This window comes from Macaca nemestrina, chromosome 1, assembly GCF_043159975.1.
Source record: "Macaca nemestrina isolate mMacNem1 chromosome 1, mMacNem.hap1, whole genome shotgun sequence".
Taxonomy (NCBI): domain Eukaryota; kingdom Metazoa; phylum Chordata; class Mammalia; order Primates; family Cercopithecidae; genus Macaca; species Macaca nemestrina.
The window spans coordinates 190439807-190458151 of NC_092125.1; the positions used below are offsets into that span (position 1 = coordinate 190439807).

The 18345-nt window shown below is 49.1% G+C and overlaps 1 protein-coding gene and 1 long non-coding RNA gene across 5 annotated transcripts in view; one reads left to right on the top strand and one right to left on the bottom strand.

Moving 5' to 3' along the window:
• Positions 1–429: 429 nt before the first annotated feature.
• Positions 430–4067, bottom strand: LOC105494872 (transmembrane protein 125). 4 transcript variants are annotated; one of them, XM_011763786.2, is made up of 4 exons: positions 3962–4067; positions 2975–3109; positions 2096–2251; positions 430–1856 (listed from the first exon to the last, which is right to left on the bottom strand). In XM_011763786.2, the coding sequence occupies exon 4, from the start codon at positions 1712–1714 to the stop codon at positions 1055–1057; it is 660 nt and encodes a 219-aa protein (XP_011762088.2). In that variant the 5' UTR covers positions 1715–1856; positions 2096–2251; positions 2975–3109; positions 3962–4067; the 3' UTR covers positions 430–1054. The 4 variants fall into 4 exon arrangements, with proteins under 4 accessions (XP_011762088.2, XP_011762087.2, XP_011762089.2 ...); XM_011763785.3 differs by lacking the exon at positions 2975–3109 and having other exon boundaries at positions 3962–4051; XM_011763787.2 differs by lacking the exon at positions 3962–4067 and having other exon boundaries at positions 2864–2983.
• LOC105494873 (uncharacterized) overlaps positions 3982–18345 on the top strand; it is an 86205-nt gene continuing 71841 nt past the window's right edge. The window contains exon 1 of the long non-coding RNA XR_011622071.1: positions 3982–4068. This is a non-coding gene — a long non-coding RNA (uncharacterized lncRNA). The remainder of the gene's footprint in view (positions 4069–18345) is intronic.

Below are 18345 nucleotides of genomic sequence, written 5' to 3' on the forward strand. Positions count from 1 at the left end.
GGAACCTAGAGCAGGCCAGCTGGCGCAGCCACTGCCCAGACGCGGGATGTTCTGGTTTCAGAGGTGGGGTAGGGAGCTGTAGCCTCCCAGTCGCCCTCAGGGAATCTGCTGAGGCACAGCCGATGGCAGGTGCAGTTGCCAGAGAAACCAGCTAATAACACCAAACACGTAAGGCCTCATCCTGACCCAGCATGTGAGCAAATGCGAAGGACTCAGGTCCCTCACCTCTCCCTGGGACTGGAAACCAACCACCTTCCCAAGGCTGGCATCCAGTCCGTCCTCTCCCTACCTAACAGGAGAAACCACAGGCCTGACTGAGGAGACCCTCAAGGCACCGTTTATGAGGCTGAGATAGGAGTGAGGAGTTCGTTTTGGATGGGGCGGGGCTTGGGGTAGGGGAGGAAGGGTCTCTGAGGTGAGATCCTGAGATGGAGACAATGACAACGGCAGCCGCCATTTTATTGCACATCAGCCATGAGCCGCGCCTTCCATGCACAATGACATTTCATCCCCACAATCGATGAACACAACCATGATAGCCACGAACTCCCAACTCCTCCAGCTGCTAGTGCTCAACGGGGAAATCCCTGCCAGGTCTGTCTCATTGCAGAGCCCATATTCTTTCTGCCTGGCAGCAGTTACTCTCCTCAATGAGCAGGCACTGGTGCAGTCTTGGGTGGACACCAGTCACCCCTATGGAAATCTTTGATGGATGTTACAGGACAGGATTGGATTTGAGGGGTTTTGGAAATGGGGCTCAAGAGTCTTCATCATGAGGTGTTTCTGCGTCTACTGACCTGAGATACAGACAGGAAGTTCCATGGACACAAACACCCAGTTCCAAGGAGGCACGCATTAACCTTCCCATGGTGTGGATGTGTGGGAACACATGGGCTGTTCATCACATTGCACCACTCTTCTGCAATCCACAGAAGAGCTGACCCAGCCTGGGGGCATACACGCATTCACGTATACTCAGCGTCCACATGCACTCACACCCTGGCTCAGCTCTGGGGACACTGAGGCCGGTGTGGGAAGAAGGGTTCTGGCTCCATCAGATGAGGCTGGCGATGCTGGATGTGGTCTCATGACGCCGGCCAGCAGACAACTGTCCTGAGATGCTGAAGATGCTGCCATGGCCGCCATGGCCACTGTGGGTGGAGGAGGTGGGCATACAGATGGAAGGGCAGTGTCCGCTCACGCCCACTTGATACAGCAGCAGGCCCAGCAGCAAAAGTGAGCCCAAGGCAGCCAGAGCAATGCCCACAGACAGCATGGCGGCCAGCGGCCTAGCAGGGGCAGGGGCGGCGGCCAGCCCGGCCAGGGTCAGGCCGGTCACCAGCAGCACGAGGCCACTGAGCAGCACCACGAGGGCATCGGCCCCTCCACCACTGCGCAGGAGGGCCACATGGTGGGCCTGGCGGATGCAGTTCATGTCCTGCACGGCTGAGCTCATCAGCTGTTTCACCAGAACCAGCAGAGCCAGCAGACAGAGCACAGTGCCTGTTGCTAGCCGCCATTCACCTGAGCGGCTGCTGGTGGTTGACAGCAGTGCCACGCCACCCGCGCCACAGCCTGCCACGAGGCCCACTGCCACGACAAAGCAGAGCGCCGAGCGCCGTGGCTGCTGGGACCACCACAGCTCCACCTGCTCTGCCAGTATGTCTGGGGGCAGCCCCCGGCCCCTTGGGGCTTGAGCCTCCTGTTCAGACATGGCTTGGTCAGGCAGGGGTCAGGGTAGGTCAACGTCAGGGGTCAGAGGGTGCAGATCACAGCCTGGAGCACCCGCCACCTGCTTGGCAGCTACAGGCCCAGAGTCCCATTCCTCTCACAGTCCAGGATATAGTCACCCTCACCTGTAGGGGAAGAATCACAGTCTTACCCTCCCAGCCCACCTATCCCCCATGGTCCCACCTGGGGAGCCTTGGGGATGACCCCTGAGAATCCACCCTGGTGTCCCCCCGAATCTCCCCTGGGAAAGCCCCCTCTGCAGCACTGTCCCTTGGAAATGGCTCTCCAATGAAGCCAGAAGAGTATCCTGCCCATACAGTACCCCCCAAAACCCTCCAGGGAATCCCCTCACCCAGGCCCTGACCTCTCTGCCTCTGGCTCTCTCAGTTGCTGGTCCCATCCCGGCTGGCTGAGGGAGCTGGTGCCACGGTGGACGATGGGACGAACAGCCAGAGATAAAGCCTCATTCAGGATCCTACTCACATGGCCTCAGCTGTCACCACTGGTTCCTGGGGGGGAGCTGTGGGGATGGAGGGGGTGCTTATGACTTAACCCTTCTGAAACCAGAAGCCTGACTGACCTTGATACTTCTCCCTCTTTTTTTTTTTTTTTTTTTTGAGATGGAGTCTCGCTCTATCGCCCAGGCTGGAGTGCAGTGGCCGGATCTCAGCTCACTGCAAGCTCTGCCTCCCGGGTTTACGCCATTCTCCTGCCTCAGCCTCCTGAGTAGCTGGGACTACAGGCGCCCGCCACCGCGCCTGGCTAGTTTTTTTTTTGTATTTTTTTTAGTAGAGACAGGGTTTCACCATGTTAGCTAGGATGGTCTCGATCTCCTGACCTCGTGATCCGCCCGTCTCGGCCTCCCAAAGTGCTGGGATTACAGGCTTGAGCCACCGCGCCCGGCCCAATACTTCTCTTTTAGGGCTGTGTCTCCTCCTCCTCTGTGGGTTAGGACCAGACCCCTAACACCCTCCCTCCCCTAACATCCCATCCAATCCCACAGCCATGAGTTTGGTGTTATAAGCTGCCGGTTCCCAAATTCCTCTCTCCAACCTACATCTCCCTCCTGAGTCACTTGTCACTTTGATGTCCCTGTGATGCAACAGGTCCCAACCCAAGCTTGTTATCTTACTCCAACCTGCTCCTCCTGTGTTCCTCACTTCAGGCATGCCATCACCGCCCTCTCGGCCAGCTCCTCCTCCCTCTGCAGTATCTAATCCACATCCTGTCCCCAGGGCTCCACCTCTAAACACTTCTTTAGCCAGTTCCCGGCTCTTGTATTCACAGCTCCCGCCTCCACCTCCTCACTGGTCTTTCTGCTCCCCTTGCTCTTCTCCACACTCGCCATTCCCTCATGCCATCCTCCTCCACGATTTCTCTAAAGTGGAGCAAAGGAAAAAAGAGGGCTCTGGATTTGAACCCCAGCTCCAGTCCTTCCCACCGGTAGGAGCATGGCCAGGCACCTAACAGTTGTTGCTGATTTAACCTGTCTTCCAGAGGACAGCATGTCTCACACTGGGCAAAAATAAAGCACATGAGGTCCCTGCCCTCATGGAGCCAGTCTGCAGCAGGAGACAGAGACAGAAGCAAGCAGGCTGATGCCTGTGCTACGTGTGGGTGGGGGTTCGTCAGTCCAGAGCCCTGCAGAGCCCAGGAGAGGGGTCTAGGGGAGGCGCCAGGAAGCCTGAGTGGTTCATCTCTTACAACCTCAGTCTCCTTATCTGAAAAGTGAGGACAATAACATTTATCTTGAGGGGTGGGGATGAGCCACCTGACATCTTCGTTTCGGAATTCCAACGGGGCCTAGAGCCTGCATAGATGCTCAAAGCGTGCTTTTTGAATACATGAAAATGATGTTACCCCTCCAAAGCAGGACAGGGCAGAAGATGTAGGTCCTGGGTCATTCTGGGAATATTACTATGTGGCCGTACACAGGTTACATCCTGACAAGGTATCTGTCCTCCCGGAGACTCCTCTGCAGAGGCTGACCCCTACCCCCCAGGTGGGCAGGGGCTGGTGCCAATGCCTCCAAGGAAGTGGGGGAGGTGGGCGTGGCCATGGAGTCTGTCCCAGCATTCCCCTGGGCTGTGACTTCACTGGTCTGAAAGTGCTTGCAGAGGTGTGCTGAGATAGCGGGGGCCAGGCTGGGGGCAGGGTGGAGGTTCTCAGGGGAAAAGCGAGTGGGAGAACGTAGGGGTGGTGGGGTGTGGGGGGACAATGGGTAACTCACGAGAAGCCTGGACGTGCTGGATCCCATCCGAGAAGGCAGGGCTGAGCAGGTGGGGCACTCTAGCTCGGTTTCCGGGGAGACACTTCACCTGCCTAACCTGCACTCAGGTGAGCCTGTGGGGAGGAGGATGAACAGGTGTCGTTTCTAGGGCAGGGCCTGAGCCGATTGGCTGACGTGGCACTGCTCCTTCTGCTGGGCAGAGGCATTCCTGGGAAGGGAGGGGCTTCTGTCTGCTGCTGTTAGGGCTGGGAACACAATTCGCCGACCTGGGCAGCAGGAGGAATGTTGTCTATCGGCCCCAGAGTCTGGGCGCCAACCCATTCCCCAGCTCCGACCCGATTTAACTTTAGCTCCAGCTTCAAAACCACCCCCTAACTCCAGCTGCAGCTGCAAACCCTAGCTAGAACCCCCAGCTTCCACCCCTGCCCCAGCTCCTGCCGCACATCTCAGCCCCAACTCCCAGCCCCATTTCCAAATTCAATTCCAGTTCCAACTCCAAATCCAACCTCAAGTCTGGCTAGAAATCTCAGCTCCCAACTCCTAACTCCAACTCAAATTCTGGACTAAGGTCCTAGATCCCAACCTCATGCTCAGCCCGAACCTCGACTCCTGTTCCTGAATCCAGCCCCCAAACCCAACGCCAACCTCAAACCCAGCTTTAGCCCCAAATTCCAACACCAGCAGACCGCAAACACAGCCCCAGTACCTCCATTCCTTGGCCCTAGGCTGGAACCTCCAAAAGCCCTTCGCTCATTCTCCCTCCAACGCCTGGCTTGCCCCACAGACTGGATCCTACTGGGGAAGCAGGATTTGAGTGAACAGGGAGGAGGGGTGAAGGCCTTTCAGGCGGGAGACAGGAGCTCCCAGAATAAACACTTCAGAATAAACGCCACACTCCTTCACAAGGCTCATAAAGCCTCTGCCACATGCACCAGGTCAGTCATTTGCCACTGGCACCCTGCCCTCCTCTCTGCCCTTCCAGTTTTTGAACTCAAGAGTTCTCTCTTGCCTGGGATATTCGCCACTCCCCAGCCTCAGTCTGAGCGACTTGCATTCTTCAACTGAGATGCCACCTCCTCCAGGAAGCCCTCCCTGATTTGCAGGCTGGTTTAGGTGCCTCTTGCGTGCACCCATGGTCCCTGTTCTTCCCCAACTACTACTCTTACTGCAATGTGCTTAACTGCCTATTATGCATTTACCTGTCATCCTCTGCTAGATGTGTGGTCCCCAGCAAGTACAGGGACAGTGTGTCTTTTACTAATCATCATGACCTCAGTAGCTAGAATGTAGGAAATAATCAACAAATATTTGTTGAATAATTGATTAGCAGACTAAACGATAGCGTGAACTGACAGCTGTGGGGGTTTTGAGCAGGAAGCATGTGAGATGAAGCTGGAAAGACAAGTTTGGCTCAGGTGGTTCAGGGTCTTGAAGGCCCATAGTGAGGCACTTGGACCGTGTAAGGGGCCCATGAAGGGTTCTGAAGTTTAACAGGGACACGGTCGGAGCTTCTAATAGGCAAATCTGGCACCACACACACACACACCACCCTCCGGACTGGTGAAAGGCAGGCTGGCTGGAGCTGGTATAGGCTGTCCCTCATCTCCTGGACCAGCCCCTGTGATGTCTCTTGCTGTCTCCTCCTCATGTGTGTGAACTAGAAAAGAAAAACAAGATCACACTTGTCTTGTCATTATCAGTTCACAAAATAATTGTACTTAGCCTGCTTTTGCCATCTCTTTGCTTTGTTCCGTGGAGGTGACTGGAGGCCAGTCATAATTCTAGAACAGCCCTGTCCACTAGAAATATAGCCTGAGCTGCCGGGCACGGTGGCTCACTCCTGTAATCCCAGCACTTTGGTAGGCTGAGGTGGGTGGATCACGAGGTCAGGAGTTCAAGACCAGCCTGGCCAACATGGTGAAACCCTGTCTTTGCTAAAAACACAAAAATTAGCCAGGCATGGTGGTGGGTGCCTGTAGTCCCAGCTACTCAGGAGGCTGAGGCAGGAGAATCGCTTGAACCCAGGAGGCAGAGGTTGCAGTGGGGTGAGATTGCGACACTGCACTCCAACCTGGGTGACAGAGCAAGACTCCATCTCGGTGGGGTGGGCGGAGAAAAAAGAAATATAGTGTGAGCCACAGATATAATTTAAACATTTCTAATAGCTGCATTCAAAAATGAAAAAGAAACCCATACGATTAATACATTGAAATTAATATATTTTAATTGCAAAACACATTTTAATATATGTTATTGATGAGCTATTTTACAGTTTTATTTTGTACAAGGTATTTTATTTTTATTTTTAAAAATAGAGATGGGGGTCTCGCTGTGTTGTCCAGGCTGTTCTCAAACTCCTGGGTTCAAGCGATCCTCCTGCCTCGGCTTCCCAAAGTGCTGAGATTACAGGCGTGAAAAAAGTCTTGAAAATCTGGTGGGTATTATTTTACACTTACAGTGCATCTCATTTATCCCAGCCACATTGCAAATGCCCAGGCACCACATCTGTCATGTGGCTGTGTCCTTACTGGATGGCATGGCTCTAGATGTCCTTCCCCTCAGAGAAAGGTCAGGGCAGGCTGGATCAGGAGGATGGTTGGGCAGAATGGGTGGGGAAACAGTGGTGTGGCATTGCAGGTGTTCATCCTGTCACTTTGCAAAGGATTATAAAGGTATCCCCTTTATAATAAAGGGGCTTGACTCAGAGGAGCAGGGGAGCCAGAGGCCCAACAGGGCTTGCTGGCTGCAGATTCCTCTTGTACACATCTGACATTTATTTACCCACCCTGGTCCCCAGGAGGGTCCAGTCCCAGCCAGACCCATGGGCCAGCTGTTCCAGGGAGAGCTGCAGCAGGGGACCCATGAAATTTTCCTTCTTTTTCCCTTTCCCTTGGGGGTTTGAAGGGAACTTTTTGGATGGGAGAAACAAAGCCTAAAAGCTTTGTTGGTTTAAACATTGATTGGGCAAGGCTCTATTCTAGTTCTGGGTCTTATCAAGTAACTTGGAGTCAAGTGGAAAGGCAGGCTTCTCACAGGGCTGTTGAACTCTGTCCCCAAAACAGAGGTTGTTGGGGTAATTCAGACTGGTGACGGTGAAGGTCAGCAGGAGGAGGCAGCCGTGGGCACAGAGCGGAAGGTGCGGACGAACCACCCGCAGATTCACAAGAAGGTGGCGAATGGGAGTACTTGGGGGAGAACGCAGAGGCTGCGGGGCTGTCTCCCAGCTTCTGCCATGTTCCCACCACAGGCTGTTCTTAACTCAGTGGCCCCAGTGATCCAGTTAGGAGGTGCAGAGTCTTTCCAGCGGCCCACCTCCCTCAGAGGAGCAGAGTCCTCCCGCCGCCTTAAGGCCCTCTCTGGCTTCATTCCTATTGCCTCAGAGCCTCTGCAACAGCAGCTCCATCTGCCTGGAATGCTTCCGATCCACATGACTCCCTCCCTCCCTCCTTCAGGAATGTTCTCAAATGGCATCTTCTCAGGGAGACCTCTTGGTCACCTTGTCTCAAATTGCAACCTCCCCAGTACTTCCTATCCCCTGTCCTTATGTCTTTTATTTCCTTATGTTTCTCCTTAGCATGATCACTCTGACATGCTATATATCTTTCTTATTAAATGTGAGTTTTGTCTCCTAGATAGTAAGCTTCCTGAAGGAAAGGATTTGTGTCTGTTTACTGTCCTATCCCTACCTCCTGGAACAGGACTGGCATAGAGTAGGTGCTCAATAAACATTTGTTGAATGAATGAATGAATAGTGGAAAGAACACTGGGTTTGGAGCTAGATTGATCTTGAAGGTTCAAGCCCCAGCTCTAGCTGTGTAACCGGAGAAAAACTGCTTAATCTCCATGTGTCTCATTCATTTGTAAGACGGAGATGACATAACTTACTTTATATAGTTGTAGGGGGATTAAATAATATAATTCGTCTGGGCACGGTGGCTGGCACCTATAACCCAGCACTTTGGGAGGCTGAGGTGGGCAGATAACTTGAGGTCAGGAGTTCAAGACCAGCCTGGGCAACATGGTGAAACACCGTCTCTACTAAAAACGCAAAAAATTTGCTAGGTGTGGTGGCGGGCGCCTGTAGTCCCAGCTACTTGGGAGGCGGAGGCAGGTAATTGCTTGAACCCAGGAGATAGAGGTTGCAGTGAGCCGAGATTGCACCACTGTACTCCAGCCTGGGCAACAGAGCAAGACTCCTTCTCAAAAAAAGAAAAAAAAGAATGAATCCATTCAGCATCCATTGATCATATCCTTCCTGTGGCCCAGGTGTTGTGCAGGTGCTGGAGATACTGTGGTGAGTGGAGAGGCACTGTTCTTGCCATCCTGAGGGCGGTCTCAGGGGACAATGGGTGTAAGGCATAGCACCTACAGGCTTCCAGTGTCTCCAGGCACCCACTCCCTTCTTAGTGAGTGATAGTTCCCCGAGATAGACATCTTTTGGAGTATTGGTCCCATTCACCATGACCATCCTCACTGCAAGGAAGAATCCCAACGACCAGATTATGTTTTGTGACCCACCACTGCAGCTACAGTTGATTAGATAGAGCCTCAGACTCTAGCTAGGCACCCAGATAGGTGAGTGTCCTTTGTGGGTCTAGACAGCAGGATCTGCTCCTCCCAATTTGGGAAATTTTAAAAGGAATTTCCATTTGTAGGTGGAACAAGCCCAACTGACTGAGAGGGAAGCGCTGCGACTGTTTCAGTACGGACACTCTTGGGGACTTGTTTGTACTTGTGTGTTATGTCCCAGCAAGTGAGCATCTTTTCTGGGTACCAGATGGCGGGGTCAGCTCCTCTCAATTTGGGAAATTCCTTAAGGAATTCCCATTTGCTGGTTGATCAAGCCCAAACACAGAAGAGAGAGGAAGCACCCTGACTGTTTCAGTTTGGACGCTCTAGAGGCTTGTGTGTTGCTGCAGTAGTTGGATAGTGTTCTGGTGACTGTGTGTGTTTGATACAGTCATGAGGAATTAGAATTCAATTTGATATTCTTTTGCAATACTGTTTGGCCCCAATCTTGTTTGGAATCTGGAGTTGGCTGTTGAATGGGAAAGTGGGATGGAGTTGCATGTATCCAGGCTTTTGCGGTGCTGTTGTAAGCTCAGTCGTGCCTGGTTAATATGCGATGTTTTCCTTTGGTGCTGTTTAGCCCCAGTGTTCTTTGGAGTCTGGGGAGGTTTGGCCCTTAAAAATCAAACTGCCATGAAAACTGCTTTACCCAAAATTTTGGCTCATAGTCTTTGTTGGATTACCTGTCAGGGCAAACAAAGTGTAACCATGTAAAGCTGGTGAGTTTGTATTGCTATGGCATGGGTGAAGTTTCAAGGTAAAAGCTATTGGATTTTCACTTGTATATGTGTCTACATACCTAGATGTGTTTATTTGTATGTACACTTGCTGTTGTATGTTGTGTTGGCTTATAAGAGCGCTCATAAATTAAGTAAATAAGTCTAAGCAATTTTCTTTTCTTTTCTTTTCTTTTTGAGATGGAGTCTCGCTGTGTTGCCCAGGCTGGAGTGCAGTGACGTGATCTCGGCTCACTGCAAGCTCCACCTCCCGGGTTCACGCCATTCTCCTGCCTCAGCCTCCTGAGTAGCTGGGACTACAGGCGCCCGCCACCACGCCTGGCTAATTTTTTGTATTTTTAGTACAGACGGGGTTTCACCATGTTAGCCAGGATGGTCTGGATCTCCTGACTTTGTGATCCTCCTGTCTCGGCCTCCCAAAGTGCTGGGATTACAGGCGTGAGCCACCGCACCCGGTTGAAGCAGTTTTCAAGTTCACATGACTTAAGTAAATCTTTACTAAACAAACTGGTTTTAAAATTATTGGTAGAATGAAAATATAAATGTCTTCAGAATTGGCCGGGCGCGGTGGCTCAAGCCTGTAATCCCAGCACTTTGGGAGGCCGAGGCGGGCGGATCACAAGGTCAGGAGATCGAGACCACAGTGAAACCCCGTCTCTACTAAAAATACAAAAAAAAAAAAATTAGCCGGGCGCGGTGGCGGGCGCCTGTAGTCCCAGCTACTCAGGAGGCTGAGGCAGGAGAATGGTGGGAACCCGGGAGGCGGAGCTTGCAGTGAGCCGAGATCGCGCCACTGCACTCCAGCCTGGGCAACAGCGTGAGACTCCGTCTCAAAAAAAAAAAAAAAAAAAATGTCTTCAGAATTGTCAGCATACATTTCTGTCTGGATTTTGTATTTGTCACCGTGCTTGGCCCTTAACTTGGAGGCTCTAAAGAGAGCACCTGAAGTTCACTGGGTATGAAAAAACTGGTTAGGCTGGGTGTGGTGGCTTATGCCTGTAATCCCAGCACTTTGGGAGGCCCAAGCAGGCAGATCACTTGAGGTCAGGAGTTTGAGACCAGCCTGGCCAACGTGGTGAAACCCCATCTCTACTAAAAATACAAATTAGCTGGGTGCGCTGGTGCACACCTGTAATCCCAGCTACTTGGGAAGCTGAGGCAGGAGAATTGCTTAAACCCAGGAGGCAGAGGTTGCAGTGAGTTGAGACTGCACCACTGCACTCCAGCCTGGGTGATAAGGTGAGACACTGTCTCAAACAAACAAACAAACAAACAAAAAAAAAGAAAAAGAAAAAAGAAAAAAACTGGTTAACAAGGAAATAACCAACTTTAAATGATGGTGTCTAATAACTGTTTTCAGAAATAATCTAGATAAACTGTTAAAAATGAAAGAATTGAGTACATGTAAATGGCATGTTTTAGGTAAACTTTTTGTGTAATTTTAAATCTTAAAATTATTTTGATGCTCATTAACATCTGCATCATTTCCAGTTAAGAAAGGGTTATGATACGGGAAAATATGTTTCTAGAAACTGTGAAACTGTTCTCAGCTATAAAATGCTCACATCTGATAGTTCAGGATTTATTGCTTCCTAGGGTTTCACTAAAACTTAAGGTTACCAAGGATAAGAATTAGAGTTAATATATAATTATGCCTATAAAATGTGCCACAAATGTGCTATTAGTGAGAAAAAGAATAATTATATCTAATTCAGAAGTTATTTAAAAGTAAAATTAATTCAAATTATGGACTTGAAAATGATTATGAAACAAAGTAGTAAGGAACCAGTAAGTAAGGGAGAGAGGTGTGAAGAAGGTCATGGATGTGAAGATGTAATTTTGGCAAAGAAGATTGTAAAGAAAAGATAATAATTTTGTATGAGAAAGGATCTTGTGTGGTGAAATTTTTTATCTTGGAGTAAAATGTCTGGTTATTTAAAGAAAAAACAAGAAGAAAAAAATCTGGGCCTGGATGGAAAAACCCAGTCATGTTGTAAAAAGACTTATTTTTTTAAGTTCTGAACAGAAATAGTACATTATATATTTTGTTGTTTGGAGAAGTGGATGAGAGTGGAACTGTTTTAAGTGGTGTTTGTTTCCAGGGTGAGTCAACTGAATCAATAGTTTGGGTTGGTTTCAGATCGGTTCCTTTAATGAAGAAAAACTGTGATATGGATACAAAGTTTTAATGTTCAGGAAAGATTAGCCTTGTCCTTAAGGAAATTATATTGATTAGAATTTCTCTCAAATGAATTTAAAGTGACATTCACTTGGATTAAGTAGTAATAAAAAAGGTGATATTTTCTAGTGATTTTTAAAAATCTGAAGTAGTTTATCACTGATTGACCTTCATGAGTATAACTTGAAAACAAAATATGTGCAAGTGTTGCACTGGTTTGAAGATTTTGGCAGTAAAAGTTACCTAATCAGTTGTCAGTACTGTGTCTAGAAACCAGTCTTGGAAGTGTGATGATGTGCTTTTAAAATAGCTGAAAAGAAATTGTTTTGTACTTGTTCTTACTTTGTCCTTGTTTTGTTGTATAGTATTGTGTCCGGAATTGGTTCCTTCCGGTGGGTTCTTGGTCTCGCTGACTTCAACAATGAAGCCGCGGACCCTCGCAGTGAGTGTTACAGTTCTTAAAGATGGTGTGTCCAGAGTTTGTTCCTTCCGATGTTCAGATGTGTCCAGAGTTTCTTCCTTCTGGTGGGTTCGTGGTCTCGCCTGACTTCAGGAGTGAAGCTGCAGACCTTTGCAGCGAGTGTTACAGCTCTTAAAGGTGGCGTGTATGGAGTTGTTCGTTCCTCCCGGTGGGTTCATGGTCTCGCTGACTTCAGAAGTGAAGCCACAGAGCTTCGCAGTGAGTGCTACAGCTCTTAAAGGCAGTGCGGACCCAAAGAGTGAGCAGCAGCAAGATTTATTGCGAAGAGTGAAAGAACAAAGCTCCCACAGCCTGGAATGGGACCCAAGCAGATTGCCACTGGCTGTGCGGATGGCCGGCGTTTATTCCCTTATTTGGCCCCACCCATGTCCTGATGATTGGTCCATTTTACAGAGCACTGATTGGGCCATTTTTACAGAGTGCTGATTGGTGCGTTTACAAACCTTTAGCTAGACACAGAGCACTCATTGGTGTGTTTTTACAGAGGGCTGGTTGGTGCGTTTACAAACCTTTAGCTAGACACAGAGCACTCACTGGTGTGTTTACAATCCTTTAGCTAGACAGAAAGGTTCTCCAAATCCCCACCCGATCCAGAAGCCCAGCCAGCTTCACCTCTCAGTATTTAAGTGAAAGATTATTTCTCATATTGAATTTACAAAACTGATACTTGCATTTACCATATTTCGATGATGGAGGAAAAAGTTGTCTTAGTTTGGTAAGTTTGGCATAGGGCTTATCACATTTTTGATGCTTTGGGTCACAGTTCTGTCACTAGAATACTAGCAATTAGACAAATGCAATGAGTAACCTATTTTAATACACTGGTTTGAAATACTGCAGGCAGTTATTCCTAAACACTAAATCACAGTGTTTTTATTTGTAATGTGTTAGAGAAAACGATAGGACTTTCTTTAGTATAAATATCCTAGTAACTAATGCTTGTGTTGTTAATTTACAGGGCTTTGATTCTTGAGCCTCAAGAAGGCACCAACCTGATAAATTTTGAGCATTGATACCAGTCAAATCCTCAGGACAGTGATGCAAGGCCAGTTCTGGGCCCATGTGTTGGAATAACAGGGTTTTCTTGGAGTATTGATCTGCTCTTTAATAGAAAATTGGGACCAGGCATGGTGGCTCATGCCTATAATCTCAGCACTTTGGGAGACCGAAGTGGAGGATCACTTGAGGCTAGGAGTTCAGGACCACACTGGCCAACATGGTGAAACCCTGTCTCTACTAAAAATACAAAAATTAGCTGGGCGTGGTGTCATATGCCTCCCAGCTACTTGGGAGGCTGAGACACGAGAATCTCTTGAACCCAGGAGGTGGAGGTTACAGTGAGCCAAGATGGTACCCCACTGCACTCTTGAATGCAGGTTTCTGATAACTTTGGAGATTGTGCCATTGGATTAGAGAGAAAACTTTCAGGGCACTTATTGAAAGGCTGATGTGCTCATATCCCAATACAAAGCAGAGCAGGAGTTGATTGCATGGACTGAACTAATAAGGGACTGAATTTTTTAATGGCTTTTGTTGTTTGAAATATTGCTGATTCTTTTTGTTTTTCAGAGTCTGGAGAATTTTTTTCTTTTGAGCTATTTATATCCTTGAAATATACTTTAAGTGTATTGAGTAGAGTATACTCCTATAAACACAATTTGAAACATGTTTCTCTCTCTGCCTAATTTCTCCAGAATTTGGAAACTATTTGTGAATATTCTTTTTTTTTTTTTTCCCCTGAGATAGAGTCTCGCTCTGTCACCCAGGCTGGACTGCAGTGGCGCGATCTCTGCTCACTGCAAGTTCTGCCTCCTGAGTTCCTGCCATTCTCCTGCCTCAGCCTCCTGAGTAGCTGGGACTACAGGTGGACTACCTGCCACCATGCCCAGCTAATTTTGTGTATTTTTAGTAGAGACGGGGTTTCACCATGTTAGCCAGGATGGTCTCGATCTCCTGACCTTGTGATCCGCCTGCCTCAGCCTCCCAAAGTGCTGGGATTACAGGCATGAGCCACCATGCCTGGCCGAATATTCTTAATTCATGGCAATTTGTTTGCTTTCATACATTAAATAAGGACCTGTTTTCTTTTGTAATGGGGCACACTTGGAGGAACTGGTTACTTTCCCAGTGCTTTGAAATGGCCTTGTGATAGGTTCCAGCAAAGCCAATTTAGGAGAGCTTATGTTGTCAATGATTCTTGCTGCACTTTGTGTAGGCAATCAGGTCAAGTATATGGGACTGAAGCCTATTTTGCAGGTAGATTGGTCCTGCTGTGATTCATCTTTGGTGGAAGTGGCAGACTGGAGAAAGAAAGACTGTTTCAGAAGAAAGCTCTGTATTAGATTAACCTTTGATTCCTCAGCGGCCACATGGTCACTCATGGTATGGAGCTGCCTACGACACCCCTCCTCAGCATGAAGCAGCCAGAAACATTGACAGCCAGATTCCTCATGATTGAGTAACTGATAAATAGAAAGGGAGCACTGAAACTGGCCCAAGACTCCCACAGACTGTTCTTTTGGAGGAACATAGAAATTGATCCTTCTGCTGTTAAAGCTTGAAACTTGTATTAGTTTTATCTGAATTCCTTCCTCAGGAAAGGACCTTCAAAAAAAGTATCAGAGAACTGAAACTCACCAGATCACTGAACCAGATGCCTCCTTGCCCCTCCATAGTCCTTGTTTTCTTACACATTGTTACATTTCTTCCCTGGTATATAAACCCCTAGTTTTAGTCAGGGAGATGGATTTGAGGCTGAGCTCTCATCTCCTTGGCTGCAGCACCTGATTAAAGCTTTCTTCATTGGCAATACTTGTCCTCTCAGTGATTGGCTTTCTGTGTGGTGAGCAGCAGGACCTGGACCAAACCTCGGGTGTTTCCCTAACATTCTCATAGTTCCACTTATAATACATTTAATATGTTAATACATGCAGTAGGTGTTTGGCACTAATTCCTATTTGTAGCCCCTGCCAAATCCCATAGATGAGCAATAAATATAAATCTACATAGTAGATGAGCAATATATATAAATTCTTGTATGCTACTGGTCATAGTAGGTGATTAGTAATGCTAGTCCCTCCTGCTTCCAGGTGCACAGAGCAGGCTTATTTCTTTGGAAATCTGCTCCCCAGCCTACCTCAGCTTAGGGCAGTCTGGGCACATCTTAGACATGCTTGAAGCCTAAGTAGGCCCTTGAACCTCCAGTGGTCTAGGAGAGCTCACCCCAATGGAGTTCAGAAAGAGTGAACTCCCGTTCCTGGCCCTAAGATGCCTTCCCTTTCACTTCTCACTCCGAATCCAGAGGAGTGATTATAAGGGGGGATCCTACCTGGGCACACAGATGTTCCCAGGCCTTCAGGTACTTCCTGGGAACAGCAATGGCTGGCCATATTTTGTATAAGAAGCAGGACAGTGATGCTAGAATCTCCTGTAGGTCAGGCTTTTCGGTGTTGAGATAACAGGATACCGGGGGAGTCTCAGCTAGGTAGCTCACACTGCCTGGCCACAGCTGATGCCAAAACTCTAGAAGAAGGTGAGGGGCCCAGTGAGGAATTCTGGAGGTTACTACACAAAAGTGGCACAGCACTCCCCAAAGGCACCAGCCATCACACCAGAATTGAGTGACTATCTAGAGCTCAATGATGGACTGCAACCGGGAGAGCAAGAGTGGAGTCTGTGTGCCAAGGCCTAGCCACTTGAGTGCCCAGCAGGGGCCCTAAGGCTGCTTACGGGAGGAGGTGACTGCTAGGTCTGCTCCCGCCCTGAGGGGGCCGAAGCAGTCAACTGGATGAAGAAACTCGTGAAGGAAAAGGGGCACCAATGGGGTGAGTGCCTTCGGTTTCTCCATGGAGTCTGGATAGACAAGGTAGAGGGAGGTCTTGGACGCTAGAGAACCAATGCCTCCAGATGGGTGGATTAGGAGCAAGCACTGAAGGCAGAACATGGAGACATAAGCCAGATGGAACCTCTGGCCCTACATTTACTAACAAGAAGCTGTGTGCACCTCTATGCAGCCAAGAAAACACCTTGTTGACCTGCTGGCCAAGGTGCCAGGTTCTGCCAGGGTGGGGCCCTCCCTCGGCCCATACTTCCTCCTCACCAGCTGGACGGCATCCAGGTTTAGGTTAGGCTTAGATTAGCTTAGCCTGGGAGTTTCCACTCCTCTAACTTCTGATTTAGACTCTCAAGTTCCTATAACCTTCACTTGGTCTACAGTGTTTTGTTTGGGCATCTCTCCAGTGCAGTGCATAAGAAGAGTACCTCTGGAGTCACTGGGCTGACTGGGATGCAACCCCACCCCTGCCTGTGTGACTAAGTGCCAGTCACTTTACTCCTCTTTGGTTTTGATTTCCTTGTCTGCGGACCGAGGTCCATCTTGTACTCGAAATGTGACATCTCGATTCGAAGACATTTTGCAGCTGAAAAATCTATCGCTTGAATATTGATATGTCAGCCATTAAGAATTTCCTTCTGGTCTTCAGAAAAGCTCCAGTTTCTAGTGCATTTTTCTTTTTCCCAGGCCCGTGCTCCTTGCCCCTTGGTTTGGCTAACTCTCACCAGTCCTTAAGTCCAAAGAGTTCACATCTCTTCCTCCCCACTGCCATCATCCTGGTCCAAGCTACTGTCCTGTTTCACCTGGGCAACCACGACATCCCCTGCATCCACTACTGCATCCCTTACCCTGTAGAACTCTCCTAGCGGGACAGACAGATATTAAGCAACTAAACACACGTTACATGAGGATTATGAAGAAAAACGATGCGGTGCGTGCAGTTTAGGTGGGAGAGAGTCAAGGACTGCCTTTCTGAGGAAGTGACATTTAAGCTGAGATCTAAAGGATAAATAGAAGTTCACAAAGTGAGGTGTGGGGCAAGAGCGTTTCAGGCAGAAGAAACTGTGTGGAAAGAGCTGAAGGCAGGAAAAACCTTGGCCTCTTGTAGGAACTGAAAGGACGCCAATGTGGCAAGAGCTTGGTGAGCAGCGGCACTGACTCCCAGCGGCTTAGCATTGGCTTCTGGGTGGCCCATAGCTTCTGTGTGCCTTTAAGGTCCTGCACAATCTGGCCCTGCCGGCCCCTCATCCCCAGTCTCATTTCAAGTCCGTTTCTTCTGCCAAGGTGAAGCCAACATGCCAGTTTGAAGTGGAGGAGTTTGGGTCCTGGAAGATCCCACCTATCCATCATAATAATGCAATGGGCTGTCATCTTTGCAGCTGAACTTCTCTGGGGGTGCCTGGATCCTTCCCTGCTCTCTGGATCTGGCTTCCCCGTAGGGCGAGGACATGTGAAGAACATGACAGCATGGGGGAATGAGCTGGCTGCTGTGACAGGGTGCAGGCTGGGTGGGGGTTGTTCCTCAGCAGAGAGAGTCTCCTGCAGACCCTGTGGAGCCCTTTGCTCATGGCCTTTGCCTGCATGCTCCTTCTGCTACCCCAGCCTTTGGGAGACCTTGCCAAATGTGACTGCCAAGCCTCAGCTCTCTGTGAAAGTCAATCCATGAGCAGTGCTGAGAGTTTCAGTAAAGTGATTACGGAAAGATGGGACAATGCCAGGTTTAAGACAGCCAGAGGTGACCAGCAGGGACCAGCAGGGACTGTGGGCTTAAACATTTCTTATTTGGGTATTAGAGGGGCGTCTGGTCTCTGCAGGTGGGAGAAGAGAGGGACATTGGATTATATTCTTTTGCTCTTTAATGCATAAAGAACTATCTCTCCTGGTACCTGTGTGTGGCTGGGTCTCCCAGGATGGGGCCTGAGAGGAATAACCAAAGGGGAAGTGCATCCCTCCCACCCCAGAAATGGAGGAGCAGCACAGGACCCTGCAGAACAAAGACAGCAAGTCTAGAATGACATGGAGGCACAGGAAATGAGGGCAGGGCTCTACTTAAGAGTTCCAAGAGGCCGGGCGCGGTGGCTCACGCCTGTAATCCCAGCACTTTGGGAGGCCGAGGCGGGCGGATCACAAGGTCAGGAGATCGAGACCATGGTGAAACCCCGTCTCTACTAAAAATACAAAAAAAAATTAGCCGGGCGCGATTGTGGGCGCCTGTAGTCCCAGCTACTCGGGAGGCTGAGGCAGGAGAATGGCGTGAACCCGGGAGGCGGAGCTTGCAGTGAGCCGAGATCGCGCCACTGCACTCCAGCCTGGGCGACAGAGCGAGACTCCGTCTCAAAAAAAAAAAAAAAAAAAAGAGTTCCAAGAACAGGGTCAGCAGATAATGTAAGACTTTGGGGAATTCTTGCAACACTTCCATGTCTGCTATTTTACCGTCATCTTTTCCTTCTTCTTTACACAGATTAAAAAAAAAAAAAAACCCTCAGAGGCCAGGCACAGTGGCTTACGCCTGTAATGCCAGCACTTTGGGAGGCCAAGGCAGGTGGATCACTTGAGGTCAGGAGTTCGAGACTAATCTAACCAACA

Bases quoted from the DNA above. Each gene is read 5' to 3' on its own strand.
- LOC105494872 (XM_011763786.2), bottom strand. From the start codon at position 1,714: ATGTCTGAACAGGAGGCTCAAGCCCCAAGGGGCCGGGGGCTGCCCCCA.